Consider the following 19,812-nt stretch of genomic DNA (forward strand, 5'->3'; position numbering starts at 1 on the left):
AGAAGGTTAAAGCAGAGAGCCGTGATTATGGGACTATCTCTGTGAGCTGTGTGGGAATGTAAGTCTCAACGCGTTTGTGTTTATGTGAGCCTGTGTATAGACTGTATAGACTATACCGCACCACACCATATCAGTTAAGAAACAGAGTTTGATTTCTCTTCTCTTCCTAGCTTCACTTTCTCATTCTTTCCTCTCTGCTCTGTCATCTTGCCTAACTGTAACTTAATTTATCAGTGCATTTTTACATAATAATGTAAAAAAAAATCTTTTTCTCCCCTTGTTTATTTCAATATCTCATTTTCTCTCTCTCTCTTTTGCTTTGCTCTGTCTCTTTCTCTCCCCATGTTTCTTTTAATCTCTCTCTCTCTCTCTCTCTACCTCTCTCTCTCTCTCCCTCTCTCTCTCTCTCTCTTTCTCTCTCAGAAGACCGGAAGCTGTTTGTGGGGATGCTGGGGAAACAGCAGAGTGAGGAGGACGTTCGCAGACTCTTTGAGGTCTTTGGGCAGATTGAGGAGTGCACCGTGCTACGGGGTCCTGATGGGGCCAGTAAGGGTCAGCACCCTACACGCTCTCATGCTCTCTCGCTGGTCACCTCTCCCTCTCTCCTTCTCTGCTTCTCTTGCTGTTCACCTCTCTGGCTCTCTCCTTCTTCATTACTTCTTGTTCATCTCTCGTTCTCTGTCCTTCTCTCCCTCTCTCTGGTTCACCTGTTTTCTTTGTGCTGTCCTGCCGGTCAATATGGGAGTATCCGAATATCCTACTGGGATCCCTCTGTGTCCCTCTCTCTTCCTTTCTGTCTTCCATGGCGCAGTCTCTAGCTCCCCATATTACACTTCTTTTTCTTGTTCTTTTTTAACTCCCTGTGGGTCCTTTACTTTGGTGTTATTTGTGCACCTAATCTGTGAAAACATGCTTAAAAAATCTTCGCTTTAGAAATAATGAAGTATACTCTTCCTGTTCGAATCTGTGCCTTTCGTGATTTTGCACCTTTGTCTCCACTCCATGTAGGCTGTACGATCTCTCGCGCCACGCCTCTCTCCCCCTGTCGCACCTTTTCCCACTTCTCCTCAGCAGACACCTGCCTCTCACACCTTCCCTTTCACCTTCCCTGACTCTCTCCACGCCTTGCTTTCCCCTCCCCTGCTCCCTCTCTCTCTCTTTCTCTCTCTCTCTCTCTCTCTCTTTCTCTCTCTTTCTCTCTACACGAACACTTCCTACTCACTCGCCTCTTCTTTCTTTTCTTGCTTTGCCCTGCCGCTTTGCAATTTTTTTCTGTAGTTGCACAGGCCAGTGTTCCAGTAATTCACCCTGATGGTATCCTGCTGTCCATAAGTTCAGACTGACTTACTGACTTTCTGTGTCTTCCAGTTGTCCATGTTGGAAAAAAGCTTACACTTTTCTCCCTAAACAAGTTTAAAGCATCTCTGTATCACCGATATAACTGGTGATCGCTAGAAGCTACACAGCTTTGGGAGGATCATATTTTAAGGATTATTTTGTCTCTTCACTCATTCTGATCAATTTTGATGTGGGAGCGTGGGGGTGGTCATCTTTGAGTTAGGCAAGGCACAATGATCGCTTACTATCCTCTGTAACAAATCAACAGTACTCTATACTCTGCAGAAAGCAAAGAGTCTCAGAGCAAAGGAGAGATGGAGTTACTCGGGAAGAGGACAGCCCACAGGAAAATAGGTTTTCTTTTGGAATCTCTGTCGCATATCTTACTCAAGACTCATCTTATTCAGGCTTTTTCGGGATTTGAGTTTAATAGTCTTCAGTGCTTTGCCGCATGAAGACTCTGTAAGCCAATCTGTACTGGGCTATCTGCTGGGATGTTCTTTCTAATGCAAATTTTTATACAGCTGCTTCCACACTATCTGACAATCTGACAAAGGCAAACTGTGCTCTAGTTTCCTCAGCAATCTCAATCCGTGTATAAAATAGTACTTTTGAAGTGCCTACAGTAGAGTGGGAGATACTGAAATTCATAGTAACCAAGAGATTGTTTGCCTTTTTTGTAGTTGTTTTTCCTGATGTTTGCGAATCACCTGGGAATTGAGCAGAGGTACACCTCTCTGTCTGTCTAAGTTTTGGGAAAGCCCTGATAAACAATATGTATAGCAGGGAAAGAGAATGTCACCCAGTCCCGTTGTATGGAATCCCACTCTGAGCATTGTAGCCTGTTATCTGCACTGTGAGCTACAGAGAAATATACAATGCCCGGGCATTATGATAAACACATTCATCTCTGCATGTCTATAACCATACAGAGTGTGTGGTTTGGTGGTTTTGACATGAGATAATGTGGTGATGTTCAAAAACCCATTGGGGAGAGGGCGGTAGCTGGACTGAACCATGTGCTGTGTGGGTACCCTTGCGTGTATCTGTTATCCTCCTTGTTGTATTGAGCTCTGTGTGTGTGTGTGCGCGTGTCTGTGTGTGTGTGTGTGTGTGCCTGTTTGCGTATGTGCTTCAGCATACATCGTTCTTGCCTATGACTTCCAGAGACTCTGTCTCCGAGCATTGTCTACAGGGACCAATCCTTTCTCTCCCCTCTCTCTCTACCAGCTTACGTTGGCCTGAAAGTGACTGACAGCTGATTAAGCTAAGGAAACTCAGGGCCATGAGCACACACATGCTAATGCCAAATTCAAGGCAACCAAATGTACCCTCCATGGTAAAATATCTTTGTGATATAATTGCCCTCTGTTTTCCTGTCAGCCAGGACTTTCATGTAATTGTGTCCTGCCTGCCTCTGTAGTTGGATACACGCTACATCTACACAGTACCATCTAGCCACAAAAAACAATGAAACCTATCACATTTCACTTTGCAGCATCATTCAAGCCCATGTTTTTGTTTGTGTGAATCAGGGTGTGTGTGTGTGTGTTGGTGTGAGTCAGGGTGGGTGTTTTTATGTGTTTGTGTGTGTGTGTGTGTGGGGGGGGGGGGGGGGGATGTTTCTCAATCCCACCTGGTCTTTAAAGATCTTGTCACTGCAAATGATTTTGGCAGATGCGGCAGAGAGGCCATGTTTCAGGAATTCAAAGCAGACTGCCTCCTCCCTTTCAAACCAGCAGGGCTATGCCCAACACAACACTTTCCACTTTTCCCAGTGTGGATGTAAATTCATATGGCTCCCAGCCTGTTAGATTCCCTGGACCATTTAAAAAAGGCCAAGAAGTTTAATATCCATGTCTGTCTTTTCCCCACCTCTCCCTGAAGGCTGGGTGTCTCGAACAAGGGGAACTGAATAGACTTCAGGCCTGTCAGTAATAATAGAGATGGCTTTTAGTTCCATAATTATGATGTGTTATACATGTCACCCATTCAAACAGGCTGAATTCATGCATGCATTTTTTTTTTTTCTGTGAATTCAAAAGGGAGCATGGGAGACTCTCAGCTGAAAGCTGTCCGATCTTTTCTTCTTTTCTCCTACTCCTACATTCCCCAGCCAACACAAAGGCCTGAGATTTGTTCTGTAATTTCTGATTCCCACATTGCTCCTGTTCTACTCACGAGCCACAGCTTTTGGTACACACCGTAGTCCTGTTCCATCCAGGTCAGGAAGGGGATGTGGTCGTGAGGAGCACGGGCGCAGACGCTCGTATTACGTCTCGCCCTCTTCCAGGGAAGTGAAAAAATTGTGATAGGAAAAGTTTTTCCCTCACAGAAGCCACCAGGTCGCAGGTGGTCTACTGATGTAAGCCACGCTTTCAGGCCACTGCGGTACTGCTGTCCCAGGGCTCGATAGATGGATGCTGTATCCCCAGGGGTCTCACACCTTAACAGACTGACTCATTTAGGGTCGCAGCAAAGTAAAAGGTCTTCATCTCAAACTGAAAGGGCCAGGGCGTAGACTGAAGCTTGGAGCGTTGAGTTAGAGATAGATAGTCAGGCTAACAGAAGAAAACATTTTCATTGTCTCATTGGGCATCGGTGTTACCATCATCTCATCCTTTTACTGTTCAGCCCTCCTCTATCACTCCACTTCTTTTCTGTCTCTGTTTCATGTTTGACCAGCGTCCGAGAGCTCATTCTACCCTGACTCTTCTCTGACATTTTACCACAGGGCTCAGTGTAATTTGGCCGCCAACAATGCAATACTGACTGATAGATGATGCGAAGCAACATATTTCAGATGTCTGTTAGTTCAGTAGTTGGAACCCTTCATAGGGTCTGAATAACTGCTTTTCACATGTCTCTGCTAGCAACAGCACCAAATGCTGAGTCTTTTCCAAATGGGGAAATGTAATATTACAGACACTAATGAAACTATTGATGAAGGGCAAAAGGAAATCTAGCACAAACTGTGTGAGCCAACAGATTGGCTATAGACCCTTACAGTTCACATAAAAGGTGATAACTACAAAAAATTACTAGACAGCAAAAATGCCCAAATATATATTTTTAATGTGGCAACAGTGATTATACACACAATATCATATCCATTAAAGAGTATAGCTTAGCAGATTTAAATTGAATGTTGGTATTTGATAGCAACCACAATCTCCACTGAATTAGACATCAGATGAACTTTGGTGCTGAAGCAAGAAACCACAACCTTCATACAGCCTAATTTTTTGGAATCAAATCAAACTTCTTTTGCCCATATTTCCTATGGCTTCTGTGGGGGATCGGGTTGTTGAAGCCTGACATAATGGTCGCCTCTTAACCTGGCACTGGCCCTTGACAAAGCCCATCATGTAAACGAAAATGTGCGCACACATGCACACACACACCCAGACACATAAAGAGTATGTTTTCATGTGAAAATCCTTAATGAGCTCCGAGCAATCACACAGGAGAATAAAATATTAATTTATACACAGACAAGACAATAGCAAGGATGCATGTTACATGTACCTGTGTGTGTGTGTGTGTGTGTGTGTGTGTGTGTGTGTGTGCGTGTGCGTGTGTGCGTGCATGTGTGTGTTCCATGTTCTGTGTCTCTCCTGGGTAAGGCTATCAGCAGCTGTAATTTGAGTGACTCATTGTTTCATTGCCTGTGGCTTCTACGTGATTAATATTTCGTATTAATGGAACTGGTGTGTTGAGTGGCAGTTTTAAAAGGCAGCCACGGTGTTTTAAGGTGAAACATCCTGAGACACATGACTAGTTTCCCGTAATTCAGACAATGCACCGGAATGTCTGATAAGTAGGATTAAATAGACCACCTGATCACAGTGATATTTTTCTTAGTTTATTATTACTGAGAAATTCTGTTTTGTTTTTTTGTTTTTTTTTGTCTGAGTGTTGTATGCTCCTTTTATAGAAGTGAAAATATGAAATAAACAAGAGACACCAGATTAGAATCTTTTTAGCACTGGGTGAGCTAGGCCCCCTCTTGCCTAAAATGACAGTGAACCGCTGAAGCATTGATAGTGGCTGGAAAATGGATTATATTGCTTTGCTTTTGTCATCATAATCTCCATTATAAGAGACTGCACACAGATCACCATGTGTAAATATTAAACAGATTAATAATCACAAAACAAGGTTCTCAGTGGTGACTGTCGTGTGTGTTTGTGTGTATGGCGTTGCACATGTGTTTGTTAGAAAGAAAGACAGACAGAGAGAGAGCGTGAACGAGATTAGTGAGAGAACGTGATGCTCCGTGCAGCTAATGCATTCAGCTCAATTATACTGATTTATTCAGGCTGCTGCATCCAGCACCCACAAATGGCAGAATGCATTAACGAGGCAGATAACCTGAAAACAATGGTAATGAATGTGTTTGGCCTGTTCATGGCTAGCTCCTCACATGGATCCCTCTCTGTCTACAGGCTGTGCCTTTGTGAAGTTTTCCAGCCATGCAGAAGCACAGGCAGCCATCAACAGCCTCCATGGTGGACAGACCATGCCGGTGAGTGTTTACACATAGATACACACACAAAGACATATGTGCACGTGAACACATAAGTACACACACAAATACACAAACATATACACACACCCACACACATACACACCAAAATATATGGTCAGATCCCCAGTTTATATCAGCTGTGCACACTTGCATGGTGGTTACACAAAATAAAGTGTGCTATAAAGCTCTGTCCAGACCCAGCCTGACCCCTTAGACCCAGCCTGGTCCCATTCTTCTGTTTAGCCTCTCTCACTGTCATTCTCTCTCATTGTCTTTCTCTCTCTTTCTCTCTCTCTCTCTCTCTCTCTCTCTCTCTCTCTCTCTCTCTCCTTCCCTCCCCCCACTGAAAGCAGGGGAAATTGTCTGGAAAATGAGTGCCTGTCAGTCTGCTGCCTTGTCCAGGCAGAGACAGAAAGTGGACGGCCCTCGTTCTACAAATGCAAATAGCAGAAATGGATGATATTTTTCCCGTTCTCACTCTAATTTCTCTCTCTCTCTCTCTTTCTCTTTCTCTCTCTCTCTCTCTCTCTCTCTCTCTCTCTCTCTCTCTCTCTCTCTCTCTCTCTCTCACTCTCTCCATTTCTCCAACAGTTGCTAATTGGGTTGCGCTGATAATTCTGTGCCTCTCTCCCTGGCATGTAAAGGCCAGCATGAAAGATGCCTTTGCATAAGACTGTACACAAGTTACAAATGCGATTAGCCATTCAAATGATGTTGAACAAATTCTATCCATGCCAGTGACACAATGCATATTCAGTAGTCACATTTGTCCTGGTTGGCACAGAGCAAGGTAGCCGTCACATCACATGTGGCACTACCATGCCATTTATGCCATATAATAATCTCTGTGCTAATTTCACCGCTTCGTTAAGGTTAGAAGAACTGATTAGATGGATCATAGAGATGCAGCACACCATGATGCTATTGCAGGTCTTTGATATTCAGCTCATTGATTTTACAGTAATTAAAATGCTATAAAAATAGAATGTTGGTTGTGTTGGTGGTGCTGTGGGTGACATCGTTGTTGTTGTTGAAAAAACTCTTTGGCTTCGTGTGCTACAACGGATCAGAGTCAGTGAATGTTTTGATTGAAAATGGTCTTAGCAAAGATCTTGGCAAATATAAATACATACATGCTATCACAACCAATTAAATCCTGTTTCTGTATTCTCTTTCTTCAACATTGCATGTGAACATAACACCAATCCAAGGACGTATCTAAAGCCAGCTTTTCGCTAACATTCCCCATCCTCCATACTCGCTTCTGCCTCCACACCTGTTCCCTTCACATCCAGTCCAAATCTGATATGGATTAATAGACAAGGTGGTCATGAGTGCTCAACCAAGCCAGTGGAACCCTTGAGAATATTATTCATTTGCACAATATCTCTGCCACATGTTGTCAACAATGACTAAAACAAAATGGTGGATCCAAAAATCAGAGACAAAAAGAAAGAGTGAGTGAGGCAGACAGAGAGAGAGAGAGAGAGAGAGAGAGAGAGAGAGAGATAAAAGCATAAGAGTCTGGTACGATCCCAGCTGTTAGACTGGCTGCTCCAGCACTTGGCAAGAGAGCAGCTGGCACATGTATTACGGTATGTAAATATCACCTGGCTGCAGATATGCTTGGCCATAGTGGAAGGATTTAATGGAAGCGAAAGAGCAGGCGCCGGCACAGAAGAGCGCGGGGGAGGTGGGGAGTCTGGGACCTGGAGTCCAGTGAGCACTGTCTGGGCAAGCCCTGTGTTAGCTTTCAGCTCCACTGACCACTCCACAAGCAGCTTAGTGAGAGTGCTCCTGGACGAGGTCTACAAGACGGTCGGAGCTCTAGACGTCAGCCCTGGGTTTGAGAACTCCCAGATTCTGGTTTCTTGATTCCAGTTCCTTTCAGAAGCAGATCCCCAGAGCTCAGTTTCAGTCCATTAGTCGAGCAGGCTTAGTTGATGTACCGTTGCGTTTTTTGGACGTCGTTTGCGAAGCATCGACTGTGAACAAAACGAAAGAAAATGTCAGACACCAGAAAAGATTCGAAAGACGAATGTGAAGCCATGGCCTCAAGCGTGCACTGCTCGTGCGTGCTCCAGCAGGAGACGGCTGAGCCGCTGACCGCCCAGGCGATAATGCACACGGGGGAGTTGGTGACTGCCACCGTAGAGACCCAGTAAGGCGACAGAAATGTCATAAGCCATACTTCACTGTGTGTAATCTCACCAAAGCATTGAGGCACCCTCTGTAATTGAACATAATACTAACTTTCTGGGGAGCATGCTCGTCTTTTGATTTTAAGAAAGGTCTTTTAGGTTAACCAGCGAGTTCTCCATGGTAAGACATTCAAAAAGGTAAAGGAGAGATGAACACACTTACTAAGAGCACTGAGATGCTCACTGTAGCATTAATAAAGGGCGTGTGGGCGACTAAACCCACCTTTACCATACCGCAAAGCACAAATACAACCAGGCATGGAAACACGCTGGTGCTGAACTACGTCTGTCCTGCTATTTTCATTGCAATACACCAGTTTATGTGGCCTTCTGCTAGAGGCTAAAGTTTATAGAATGTTTTTCCTTTTTTTTTCTTTGCTCTTCAGTGTTGTTTTCCATTCAAACAGTGCTGATTTGATTGGTGGCTCTGGATGAGCTCTTTTACTGTTCAAGAAGCTTATATTAAAAATGATTACTCCTGAACTTTTTTTTGAGTATAAATTATTAGAGCATGTAAGTCCGTATGTTTGGCTTGCATGAGAGTTGTCTAATATGTGTACAATATTCCTATGTGTGTGTGTGTGTGTGTGTGTGTGTGTGTGTGTATTCTTTTAACTCTGAGAGGTTGAGTGTGTTATTTGTCATATCTGGGAAAATAGCTAAAGCTTTCTATTCTATATTTGTCACAACAACTGTCATCATGTCAGCGTATAGAGTGTAAATTATGTCAAATACGTAAATGCACCTTGAAGCCTATTACCTTTCCAAAGCGTTTTATTTATTTGTTGTTGTTGTTTTTTTTCTAATTCCATACCGAGGCTCAGGTATGACAGCAGCCAGGCAGACTGTCTCTTCTCTAACTTCGAACCCATCCATCAATTATACTTTGAGCTGTTTGGCTTTTTAGTTTGTTTGTTTGTTTTGTTGTTTTTTTTCCTTCTTTACATCTCCATGGCCCATGCAAAATGCAATATAGGCACTGTTCGCAAGTGTGACTTGTTCTTCTCGAAACGGGATTAGTTTTTTGAACCTGTGACAAATGCCTCAGTCGGACATGTCAGGAATGATGGCTCCCTGTTGCAGCTTATCAAATTCGGCAAATTCATTTTTCTGTGGAGAAGGAGCAGCCGGCGTGAGTGGTGATTATTGGGTTTGTTTGGGAGGATATGGCTTTCAGTGGGAACGGGAGGAGTGTGTCCTGCTCTCCTGCTGTGCCTGTAATGTCTGCTGTCACCTCACCTCATCATCTATGTCCCAGAGACAGTGGCAGAGTTTAGACAATAAACTGACCTTTGAGAGTAAACTTACTTCTAATTTATTTATGTACAAAGACTTGAATGTCCTGGAAAGCATTAATATAATGTAATCAAACAGCTTCAGTAAAGATTGTCTGTACGATAAGAACAAGAGTCAATATAAGAGTCAATAACAAAACAAAACTACAACTATAGCAAAAAAGACCAAATTAAGTGATACTGTATGAATAATGCAGTCCACTAAAGAAGTGAAATGTGTACTGTTTTCTTGCAGTGACATCTTGAAACTCATCTACAGTCATAGCTCACTGTCTGAGCCATCATCTCTCTCTTTCTCTTATTTCTCTCTTTCTCCCTCTTTCTCCCTTTGTCTGGCCTCTAGCCATGTCCTCCCGTTGCTTCTGTGCCGGAGAGATGCATTCTTCATGAGATGATAAATAAATAACTGAAGACAAAGATACACAAAGCAGAAAGTGAATGTGATCTAAATACCAGGCCTCCTCTGCTGCAGGAAACAGAGAGAGAAGGCGAATGGAAAAAGAGAGAGAGAGAGAGAGAGAGAGAGAAGGAGAGACGGGAAAGAAGAAGGAGCAGAAGAAAAAAAGGGAGAGAGAAAAATGACTGAAGGAGAGAGTGGTTTGTGCTGCAGGGAGAGATGTTTGCTGTACGTCGACCTCATTAAATCCGGCAGTCTGGTCGCTCCACCGATGGGGTAAAGTTGGGGAGAACAGGGAAAGGTCAGGAGGTGGGACAAAATCAAATTAGAAAGGACAAAATAGCAGCGCTCTGCTCCGACGCACAGCCGAATCGATTCAACTAATTGAAATGCCATCCTGGGGGGGGATGGGCCCCCATGGGGCAAGGCGAGGACGGGGTGCGGCCAGGCAGTGGGAGACGCCAGGCAGTAGGGAAACGTGCACTTCCAGCCTCACCTGCAGCCCCTGCAGAGGAGCTGGTGAGCAGTGCAGCAGCGGGATGAGAGGTGGCGTGAGGAGTAGTGTAGAGGCGGGGTGAGGAGCAGTGTAGCTGCAGGGTGAGGGGCAGTGTGAGGGGCAGAGTGAGCATCATGGTGAGGGGCGGGGTGAGGTCGAGGTGAGGGGGGGTGAGGATGTGTGAGCAGTGGGGTGAGGGGCGGAGTGAGGCATGGGGTGAGCGGTGGGGTGGCCAAGCAGACCAGGAGCCTTCACTCCAGACCAGAGCCATCTCCACATCTCTCTGACCCGATTCTGTTTGCAGCACTGGGAGTTTGGCGCAGTGCTGGCAGGGAGCTATAGCTCCAAGGAGGCTGCCCAGGATGATTATGGAGCTCCCTACACACAGCACAAAGGGCATACTTTCACACAAGGCACAGCCAAGCTAAACACGTCTGTCTGGTACCATGCTTGGAAACACTTTGGAGATTTATCACTTTAAAGCAAAAGACCATAATTCTTTACCTGTAACTTTTTTATTTGATTTACTGTTTCAACAGCGGCATGGCTTAATTGGTGGGATGACACTGAAACTGAATCTCTCTCTCTCATGCTCTTTCTCCCTCTTTCACTCTTGTCGCTTTTATAGTTTTTTTTAATCATGTCCCTTACTGCCCTTCACACGCTTTGTGTGTGTGTTTGTGTGCATGCGTGTGTGTGTGTGTGTGTTTGTGTGAGTGTGTGAGTGTGTGTGTGTGTGTGTGTGTGTGTGTGTGTGTGTGTGGCTTCTATCTCATCTTTAGCATCCTAGTCCTGTAATTAAATAGAAGCACCAGGGACAAGTCCCCTTAACACCGCGCATGTATATGTCTGTGTGTTACTTTCAAGCAGACATCATATCAGAATCCATCTCTTTCCACCATCCCTCAAATAAATGAACTGGATGTAAATTGAGACATGTTGTCATTAATACTGCAGTATGGTTGCCATAAGCCTTCACTGTTAGTCAGTAGCTCACCACTCTGTGAGGCCCAGTGCTTGGCAGCTGTAATTAGGGTGTCATACCCACAGAGGCTCTGTGAAGGGGCTCTCAGCGGGACGCTCTGTGCTCCTCTCATGTACCTACCACAGGAACCGGAGGTCTGCACCAATAGCCATCACTCACAGATCTCATCTTCCCAGTGTGAGCACCCATCATTTTTCCTTATGGCTACCCCAGGGTGCAATTAAATGAATCAGTGTGGCTCCAGCACCGTGTCATGTGGACATTTCTCTTAAGACTGCTCTAGAGAGCCCTGGGACTGACCTGTGTGGCACCGCTCCCAGCAACGACGGAGTGCACTAAATATCTGCAGGACAGCCAACTGTGTAGTGTAGCTGAGTACATGACCGCAAAGCATTGTGTTGGATTTTGTGCTGTTCGCCATTATCATAATGGTTGTTTGTATGAAAAATGTCTAGCGTTGCTCAGATCATTTGTTTGTTTGTGTGTTTTCCACAAGTAGGATCCTAGAAATTCATTTTTTACGGTACACAGATATTTACATTTAGGGCTTTTAGCGGACACTTGCGCAGTGTCTATACATGTAGCATACTAATCTAAAGCAACACATATTTAACAAATAAATATTCAGAACACAATCTTATGAAGTCATGAACCTTTAAAAATAGGGTGGAATATAGGTTAATCCAACTGCAATTTCTCATTTAAATAACTTCAGGGCTAAGGGGTACTAAAAGGCAAATGGCGTTCCTCTACTGCTAAGTAGTGTGATGGCCTGTGTTGCTCTGCTTGCTTCCCTGCCAGGGAGCGTCATCCAGCCTGGTGGTGAAGTTTGCGGACACAGATAAGGAGCGGACCCTACGCAGGATGCACCAGATGGCGGGCCAGCTTGGCATCTTCAGCCCCATGACCATCCAGTTCGGCGCCTATGGAGCATACACACACGCTGTGAGGACCTGCCCATCCGCCACAGTCTGCCCTCGCTGCCACACCTTTAGTGCAGCCTGCCCCTTTCGCCCACCGTTACCCAATCACATGCACTCATGCAGACACGCAATTGGGTAATGGTTATCAGCCGATGCTAAATATAGCTCCCCACCACCCCCGGGCTGCCACAAGCTAATCGCTGCACGGGTGTAAATGCAGACTCAGTTTCTTAGCCCCTTTCCTAACGCTTCCCTGTGTGGGTGCCCCCCCCCCACCCACTCTGTTTATGTTTGAAGACTGCGGCGTTAGTGTGGGGGCTCTGAGCAGACGCAGGCACTGGCTGGCGGCTGCCGTCTGGGGCTGAGCCACGGGACATGGCTGCTTAGCAGAGCTGGATGGGGCAGGCAGCTCCGGGGAGGCAGAACAAGCACTGGGAGTTCAGCAGGGACCAGCAGCCACAGTAGCAGAGCAGGCCATCTATAGGAAACAGCAGGGACTGTAAAAGGGACTTTGTCTCGCTGTCATCCCACTCGCTCCTCTCCCCCTCTGTCCACTTATTGTTCTTTTCTAGTGGCCTTACCATCTCCTCAATTGTATCTCTTGCATTTTCTTCACCAATTACTCACTCTATGTTATTTTTCTCTCTTGTCTTTCCTCTCTTTCTCTCCATCTCCTTCGCTCCATCTCTCTTTTTCTGGCCCTCTCCCTTGCCTTTTCTTTCTTTCTCTCTTTCTCCTTGCAGCAGATGATGCAGCAGCAGGCGGCTCTCATGGCTGCCACACAGGGCTCATATCTCAACCCCATGGCAGCCATTGCGGCTGCGCAGATGCAGCAAATGGCAGCTTTCAACGTCAACGGCCTCGTGGCTGCCCCTATGACGCCCTCATCAGGTGGAAGGACTTTAAATATCCCCCCAGCACTCTCTAACATGGGTTTACTTCCCACTCAAAGGCCCCTCAGGGGAAATGTTTCCTTTATACCAACTCGGTGTGATGTACTGGGAACTAGAGGTATGGGTCGGCTGGGTATGCAGTCTAGTAGTGTGGGCATCATAAACTCAATGCACCCACAGAAGAGTGTTTCCAGAGAATCAGTGTTGGCAGTGTTGAAGGACAGTGACATGAGAGGAGCCAAGGACTAGAAGCGGGTGGCAAAATGAAGTGATCACTCGCTGTTGTTGAATTGTTTGCTTTTTTTCGCTTTTTGCTTGTCCTGGTGTGTGGACAATCTGATGCCTTTGGGCAGGGACTCCTTGATGAACCAATGCAAGGGTAAAGATTTGGGATAGATAATCCTGCACTTGAGCTTGACCCGCTCTCTCTGCTGCAGCGAGGGGCTCTAACGCCCCACAATGATAAGTACGCTGACATCCAGGGTCAGGAAAAATGAATTAAACAAAGTGTCCTTCATGCTTACTTTCTCTCTCTCTCTCTCTCTCTCTCTCTCTCTCTCTCTCTCTCTCTATCTCTCTCTCTCTCTGTCCATTTCTCTCTACTTCTCTCTCTCTCTCTCTCTCTGTCTCTGTCTATTTCTCTCTACTTCTCTCTTTCTCTCTTTCTCTCTCTCTCTCTCTCTATCTCTCTCTCTCTCTCTCTCTCTCTCTCTGTCTATTTCTCTCTACTTCTCTCTTTCTCTCTCTCCTACATGTGTAATCCACAAAGCCTACTCACTAAGGTTATACCTATCAAATTTAATCCTACATGACTGAAATGTCCTTCTCAGCTAAGAGGGAAAAATATGAAGAAAAAAACAAAACAAAACAATGTGCTGAAAAACCCCAGTGACAAAACAAGAGATTCGATGTGACCATTATCCCAGCAAAATACTTTGCAATGCTCCAGCCTAAGTCTGTGTGTCTAATCCTATGACACTCAGCATTAGTGGACTCATAAGAGTAATCCTCTCTAAACCCTGCAGGTATGTTCGTCACTCCAACTGTACGTCCCTCTTCTCAAGTTGTTATAGGCTAGTTAGCTCACTAAGAAGTGACAACCATTAGATTTACACTCCACTTAGACTAAAATTTAGTGTGACTGCCAACATAAGGTACTCCATCAATGTAATTTAGCTGGAATTAACTTTTATCTGATACAGTATGGTGTCACTATAGTGTTAAAATATGTTTTTTGTTTTTTTGTTTGTTTGTTTAGGCACCAGCACACCCCCAGGGATCAGTGGCACGGCGGTGCCCAGCATTGCTGCTCCAATTGGGGTAAACGGCTTTAGTGCCCTCCCTCCCCAGAGCAATGGCCAGCCAGCTTCTGAACCCATCTACACCAATGGAATTCACCCATACCCAGGTAACTCCCAGCTCTGAGGAAGGCAGCGTCCTTCTTACACATGGCTGGGGCCTTGCTTTGGCCAAGAAAGATTTGACCCCAGCCTATTTAATGATAACCTTTTCCTTTACCTCATACTATCACACAATCCTTCTCATGTTTCACTTTCTCACATTGCAACGTCTCATTCTCAACTTTGCAATGCCTTTATCTATCTATCTATCTATCTATCTATCTATCTATCTATCTATCTATCTATCTATCTATCTATCTATCTATCTATCCATCCATCCATCCAGCACAGAGTCCAACAGTGGCAGACCCTCTCCAGCAAGCCTACGCGGGTGTGCAACACTATGCAGGTGCTTGCTTCCTTCCTTTTAGCTTTCTCTCAGTCCAGCTGAATATGACTTTGTCCTCCTCTGTATTTTTAGTCTGCTGTAGTCACTTTGCCAGCTGAACCGGGTGATGCACACTCACTCTGCCGATTGACTAAACAGCACACTGTTGCTCTGTAGTGCTGAACTGCCCTCTTCCTGGAGGTCGACTCTGCTAATCAAAGCCTTCAGGAACATCTGAAAAGTGACTAAGTGTGTTAAATCTCAGTAATGAAACTGATTGCATTTACTCAGTTTTGCTGTCACTCTTATAATGGCTCATAACGCAACTTGGGGGGATTAGAATCTTGAAGCATTTTCTTGAAAGACACAAAATATGCACTAAACTACCGTATGCAGCCTGCTTCATCTCACTAAAGATGAAAATGCTGGCATAGATATGTGTATTCTTAGATGTCGTGCACTTTCAGTGTATCTCCTTATAAAGCTTTCATTGTGTCAAGAGGGCAAGTAGTTGAAATGCTTCATTTGTCTGGCTGCCACTTTTAGCTGTACTGATTTAACAGTTGCTGGAGTCACTCCAGTTCACAGGCCCTTTTCAACTTAGACTTTGGACCATTACAATTAAAATGGCAGAGCTGTTCTCAGAACAGCTCAACAGAGTGGACATTATGCAATTTCACAGATGTCCACAAGATGTCAAACTCAACAGCTGGAAGCAATCATATCTAGGATTATCATGTTTATCTCTCTGATCCTCTGCAATCTTTCACAGACTTGATATAAAGACCAGAGAGTCTGTAGACTGAAACCACATCCTTTAGTATGCAGAATCAGAACCGGAATAGTTATCTTCATGCAAGCTTATTTACCAGATAAGCACTTAATACAACGTCTCCTTTAGCATTGCCTATGGGACAACTGATTCCATAAAAGCCCCTTTTAAACAGTTTATTTTCGCTGGGCACTGAACCACAGTGAAAATGAGGCTGGCCCGGCTCTGTGCCATAATGCAGTTTATTTATTCAGTGTCTGGAGAGCGAGAACAATGCAATAATGATTTAAGTTGTTGTGTCAAATCTGGGAAAACTGATGCGAATTCTACTGCCTGCTCCCTCTCCTCATCTGTCTCCTCGCAACAGCAGCCTATCCTGCCGCCTATGCCCCAATCAGCCAAGCGTTTCCCCAGCAACCAGCTATCATCCCCCAGCAACAGCGGGAAGGTAAGAGTGGCTCCGCCCACCCCTGATAAAAGGTGATAATTGCCATGTTCCATCTGTATGTTCTCAACTCTGAATTAGCAAGAAAGAAAAAGTGGCAACAGAGAAGCAGGTAGGGGGTTGGCACTTGGAGACTTTTAGGGAGAGTGCTAAAAGGAGATCTAAGCAACTTTCAGAGTGTGAAGCTCAGCAAATCTCAACAGCATTTTTAAGACGGAATGTAATAATTATTTTTATAACACCTAATGCAGTTGCAAGGAAAAACAAGCAGTATGCATGTATGCGTCAGGTAGAAATGCCGTGTTAAAGTGAACAGGCTTTACTGTGCCATTAGCCGCTCATGATAAAGGTCTTCCCACTGTCTTAGTGTTCCGATGATGTCCTTTAGACCTGCATTCTCCAAGCAACAGATGCTCAGTTTTCTCCACAGCAATGCTAGCCCACAGCTTCACAGTCCATTGCTGGCTGTACCTCCTTCTCTCTGCAAGAAAGACAACAGATCCAGTGTGCAGCCTTCACATACTTAAATGATTTCTAATTTCTAATGGTTGGGCTTTTCAAATCCTGTGCCTCTTTCAATGAGCCACAGGCAGAGACGCTCAGAGAGACTCCATCTAGCGTAGTCCTCATCTGTGCCAATTTCCTTCGCCTCGCTCACCCTCATTTGAATATGTGTCTGTGTTTGTGTGTGTCTCCACAGGGCCCGAGGGCTGTAACCTGTTTATCTATCACCTGCCGCAGGAGTTCGGGGACGCCGAGCTCATGCAGATGTTCCTGCCCTTTGGCAACGTCATCTCTGCCAAAGTCTTCGTGGACCGGGCCACCAATCAGAGCAAGTGTTTCGGTGAGTGCCTCGCACCGCCCGCCGAGAGCAGCAGCCCTACGGGGATTGTGGGTGGGAGGGGCATGCATGCAGATCAGTCCCTTTTGGAAGTCACCTCACATGCCGCTTGCCTCGACGCGATTAGATTCCATGCCCCCCCTCCCACCCCAACTCGCTCTTCATTGCTCACCTCGCACGCTAATCAATTTGCAATTAGCGCTGGAAAAGTGGCGTCACATCCGAGCGAGCAGGGAAGCTACCTGCATCCCACTCTTCTAGATTCCGCCCAGCAGCCAAAATTTATAGGATACTAATCCTCTAAACCCACACATGGCTCCGCCCCTTTTCCTCCTGCCTGCCTTACAGACAATGATATAGTGCACTTAGCCTGCCTTGTCTGCCTTGCTGGATGCCTCCTGGTGCCGGCACTGGTGCCAGGCCCACCACAGCTGTCCTTAAACTCCTCATCACCACCCTGCAGGCTATCAAAGCTCGGCTCTCCTTCCCATGAATCCTTCTGTTCTGTGGTGTAGACACATTTATGGGATCTGAGATGATAATTATTAGACTGCCAAATAAATCCATTATTAGGTTTTTGGATAAATTAAATTTATTTTCAAACTTTGTCTATACAAATAATAAACCAGCACTTTTGTTGTCATTCATCCTAGGAATTTGTGTCTAAATTTGCAGAGGCCATTTACAGATTAGATTAAGATATTGTGTAGGTAGAAAAATCAGTTTCTAGAGTAAGTAGGTAGTCTAATGTAAACCTTTAGGTTAATGTTAGAGGCTTTGATTATGTATTCTGTGATGTACTGGTGGTAACTGTGAAGATGATATAAAACTTCTTTCAGCCCTGACTGAAATAGCTGAGGTATATAGCTGAGGTCCTTAAAAATATTTGGCTGAGGGTTAAAAATGTTTAGCAAGTTGATTAATGTAATGGGATGTCTGAGCCTTTACTGATTCACAAAGATGTTCCACACATGGCTTAGTAGGGCTCAGGAGCCGTCCCAAATTGTTGTCTAATGTGTGCCCAGTTCTAGTGGTGTAAATGCTGGGGGGGGGGGGGGGCAGGAGGGGCCAATTGTACTGGGGCCTGTGGGCCAGGGGGCCCCTACAATTTCAATTAGGCAATTCTTTCAGGGCATATGCTACGCATGTATATTTCATGAGCAGATCTTTTAACTTAACATTATTCCCAACCAGCCAGCTTGAACATATGTTGCATTATACACCCTGATGTTCATTTATGCCTCTCAATGGGTCTTATCCATAGTAGAAAAATGGACAAATAGTTCTTAAACTGATCTTTCAAACATGATATATTCATTATTTATAACTCTAAAAAAGATTAAAGTAATTCCATTAAAATATATCAAAATGTGTATTTTATCAAAATATGCACAATGCATGCAAATGGTTCTCAGGAAATTTCTTATTTGGACAGTAGTGAATAAGCTAATTTATTGTCTAGTGTAAACATTTAAATTAATGTCAGAGGAGGCTTTGACTTTTTATGTATTCTGTACTGTATTGATGGTAGTTAAATTCAAGCACAAAAGCTGAGCTCAAAAAAAGAAAAATGTGTTACATTCATCACTCCCCAGTGTCGTGGTTCCCATGGCAGCATCTCTGTGTATTTACTTCCTGGTTTCCATGTTTCCATGTTTGGTTTCTTTTGGTTCCACTCCTAGATAGTTCTATTACCTACCAGTTATTGTAATCACATGTATCATGTTAGTCCTCATTAGTCGCTGCACTTAAACAGTCTGCAAAGTCTTGTCATCTCGTTTTTGAGCCGTTTGTCATAGTTTGTTTACTCTGGTTTATTGGATCTCCGCCTGTTTTTGGATTACTCTCTTTGCCTGTTTCCCATCCATTTTGTTTAATTCATTGATTGATTTGTGGATTTTGACCCTGGCTAGTACTTTGGATTACATCAGTGGAATTCCCTTGTTCTCTAATAAAGCTGCATTTGCCTTATACTGCAAGCGACTCTGTCTCTGAACATGTGTGGAACGTTACAGGGAGCTGAAGTTCTAAACTGGATGCTTAATGCTTAAGACAGGAGACACAGGAGACAGAAGAGCTGTTCTGTCCATTGAACATGGCAAAAACAGGAATTTGGAATTTGGACTTTGGACATCTATTGTAGATGATTTTGCTAAGTGCAAAGCTTGTCTCAAGATCTTTGCCTGGGTGAGGGCATGCCTTAAGCCCATGCACAGAAAGGGGGGGGGGGGTCCCTCTGATTGTTTTCTGCCCTGAGGCCCAGATGATCCTAGTTACACTAGGTGATGATCTGTTTTTCAGAACAGTGCAGAAAATCTGAAAAGAAATGTTGATGCACAGGGCATAAGTTTTTTCAGTGCCATTGTACTCAGTGTTGAAATCTCTGCAATGAAATCCAGAGTTCAGGGAGATGGCGCTCTGTGAACTTATGTTTCAGAGCTGTATCAGTGGTCTGATAAATCAATTATTGATCTATTTTAAGAACAATTCCTGTGGGCCAGATGTAAGGTTCTATATCTGTTCATCATTTGCAGACACTGCACATTTTTGGGAAAATACTCTTGAAATTTTCATCGTTCCATTAATGAGTCCGAAAAAGTACATGTAGGTCAACCTTAGAAACAGAGTTATTGGTCAAAAACTCCTCCAGTGCAGGAAATGCAGAATCAGAAGTTCTCCCTTTTCAAGGCAAGCTTTCCACTAACACAGGATTCTGATCCATGTCTCTATTTTGTCAGAAAGAGAGAGAATGGATGTGTTTGATACTTCTTGAGCCATTTGAAAATATCAGTTAAATAGGTCAGCAGCACTAGCTATTTTTTGTCAGAAAAGTTAATGGCTAGTGCAGAGCTTTTTTCCAATAAAAATGTCCTCAGCTCACAGTTTGAACAGGTCCATACATTACCAGATTTTGTTTGGTGGGCCCTTTTTTGTTAGTTAGTTAGTTTGTTTTTGTAAGAGCTTGTC

General features: G+C 44.5%; 1 protein-coding gene across 5 annotated transcripts in view; it reads left to right on the forward strand.

Moving 5' to 3' along the window:
* si:dkey-205h23.2 (CUGBP Elav-like family member 4) overlaps positions 1-19,812 on the forward strand; it is a 106,335-nt gene that overhangs the window by 79,150 nt on the left and 7,373 nt on the right. For 2 of the 5 annotated variants that reach the window (XM_027008795.2, XM_027008800.2), the window contains 8 exons: positions 424-552; positions 5,787-5,866; positions 12,045-12,188; positions 12,910-13,057; positions 14,318-14,467; positions 14,746-14,808; positions 15,927-16,007; positions 16,705-16,848. In XM_027008795.2, the coding sequence (XP_026864596.2) occupies positions 424-552; positions 5,787-5,866; positions 12,045-12,188; positions 12,910-13,057; positions 14,318-14,467; positions 14,746-14,808; positions 15,927-16,007; positions 16,705-16,848 (939 nt within the window). The remainder of the gene's footprint in view (positions 1-423; positions 553-5,786; positions 5,867-12,044; positions 12,189-12,909; positions 13,058-14,317; positions 14,468-14,745; positions 14,809-15,926; positions 16,008-16,704; positions 16,849-19,812) is intronic. The other 3 variants (XM_027008798.2, XM_027008799.2, XM_027008797.2) reach the window with 3 other exon arrangements.

This window comes from Electrophorus electricus, chromosome 4 (genome assembly GCF_013358815.1).
Source record: "Electrophorus electricus isolate fEleEle1 chromosome 4, fEleEle1.pri, whole genome shotgun sequence".
Taxonomy (NCBI): Eukaryota; Metazoa; Chordata; class Actinopteri; order Gymnotiformes; family Gymnotidae; genus Electrophorus; species Electrophorus electricus.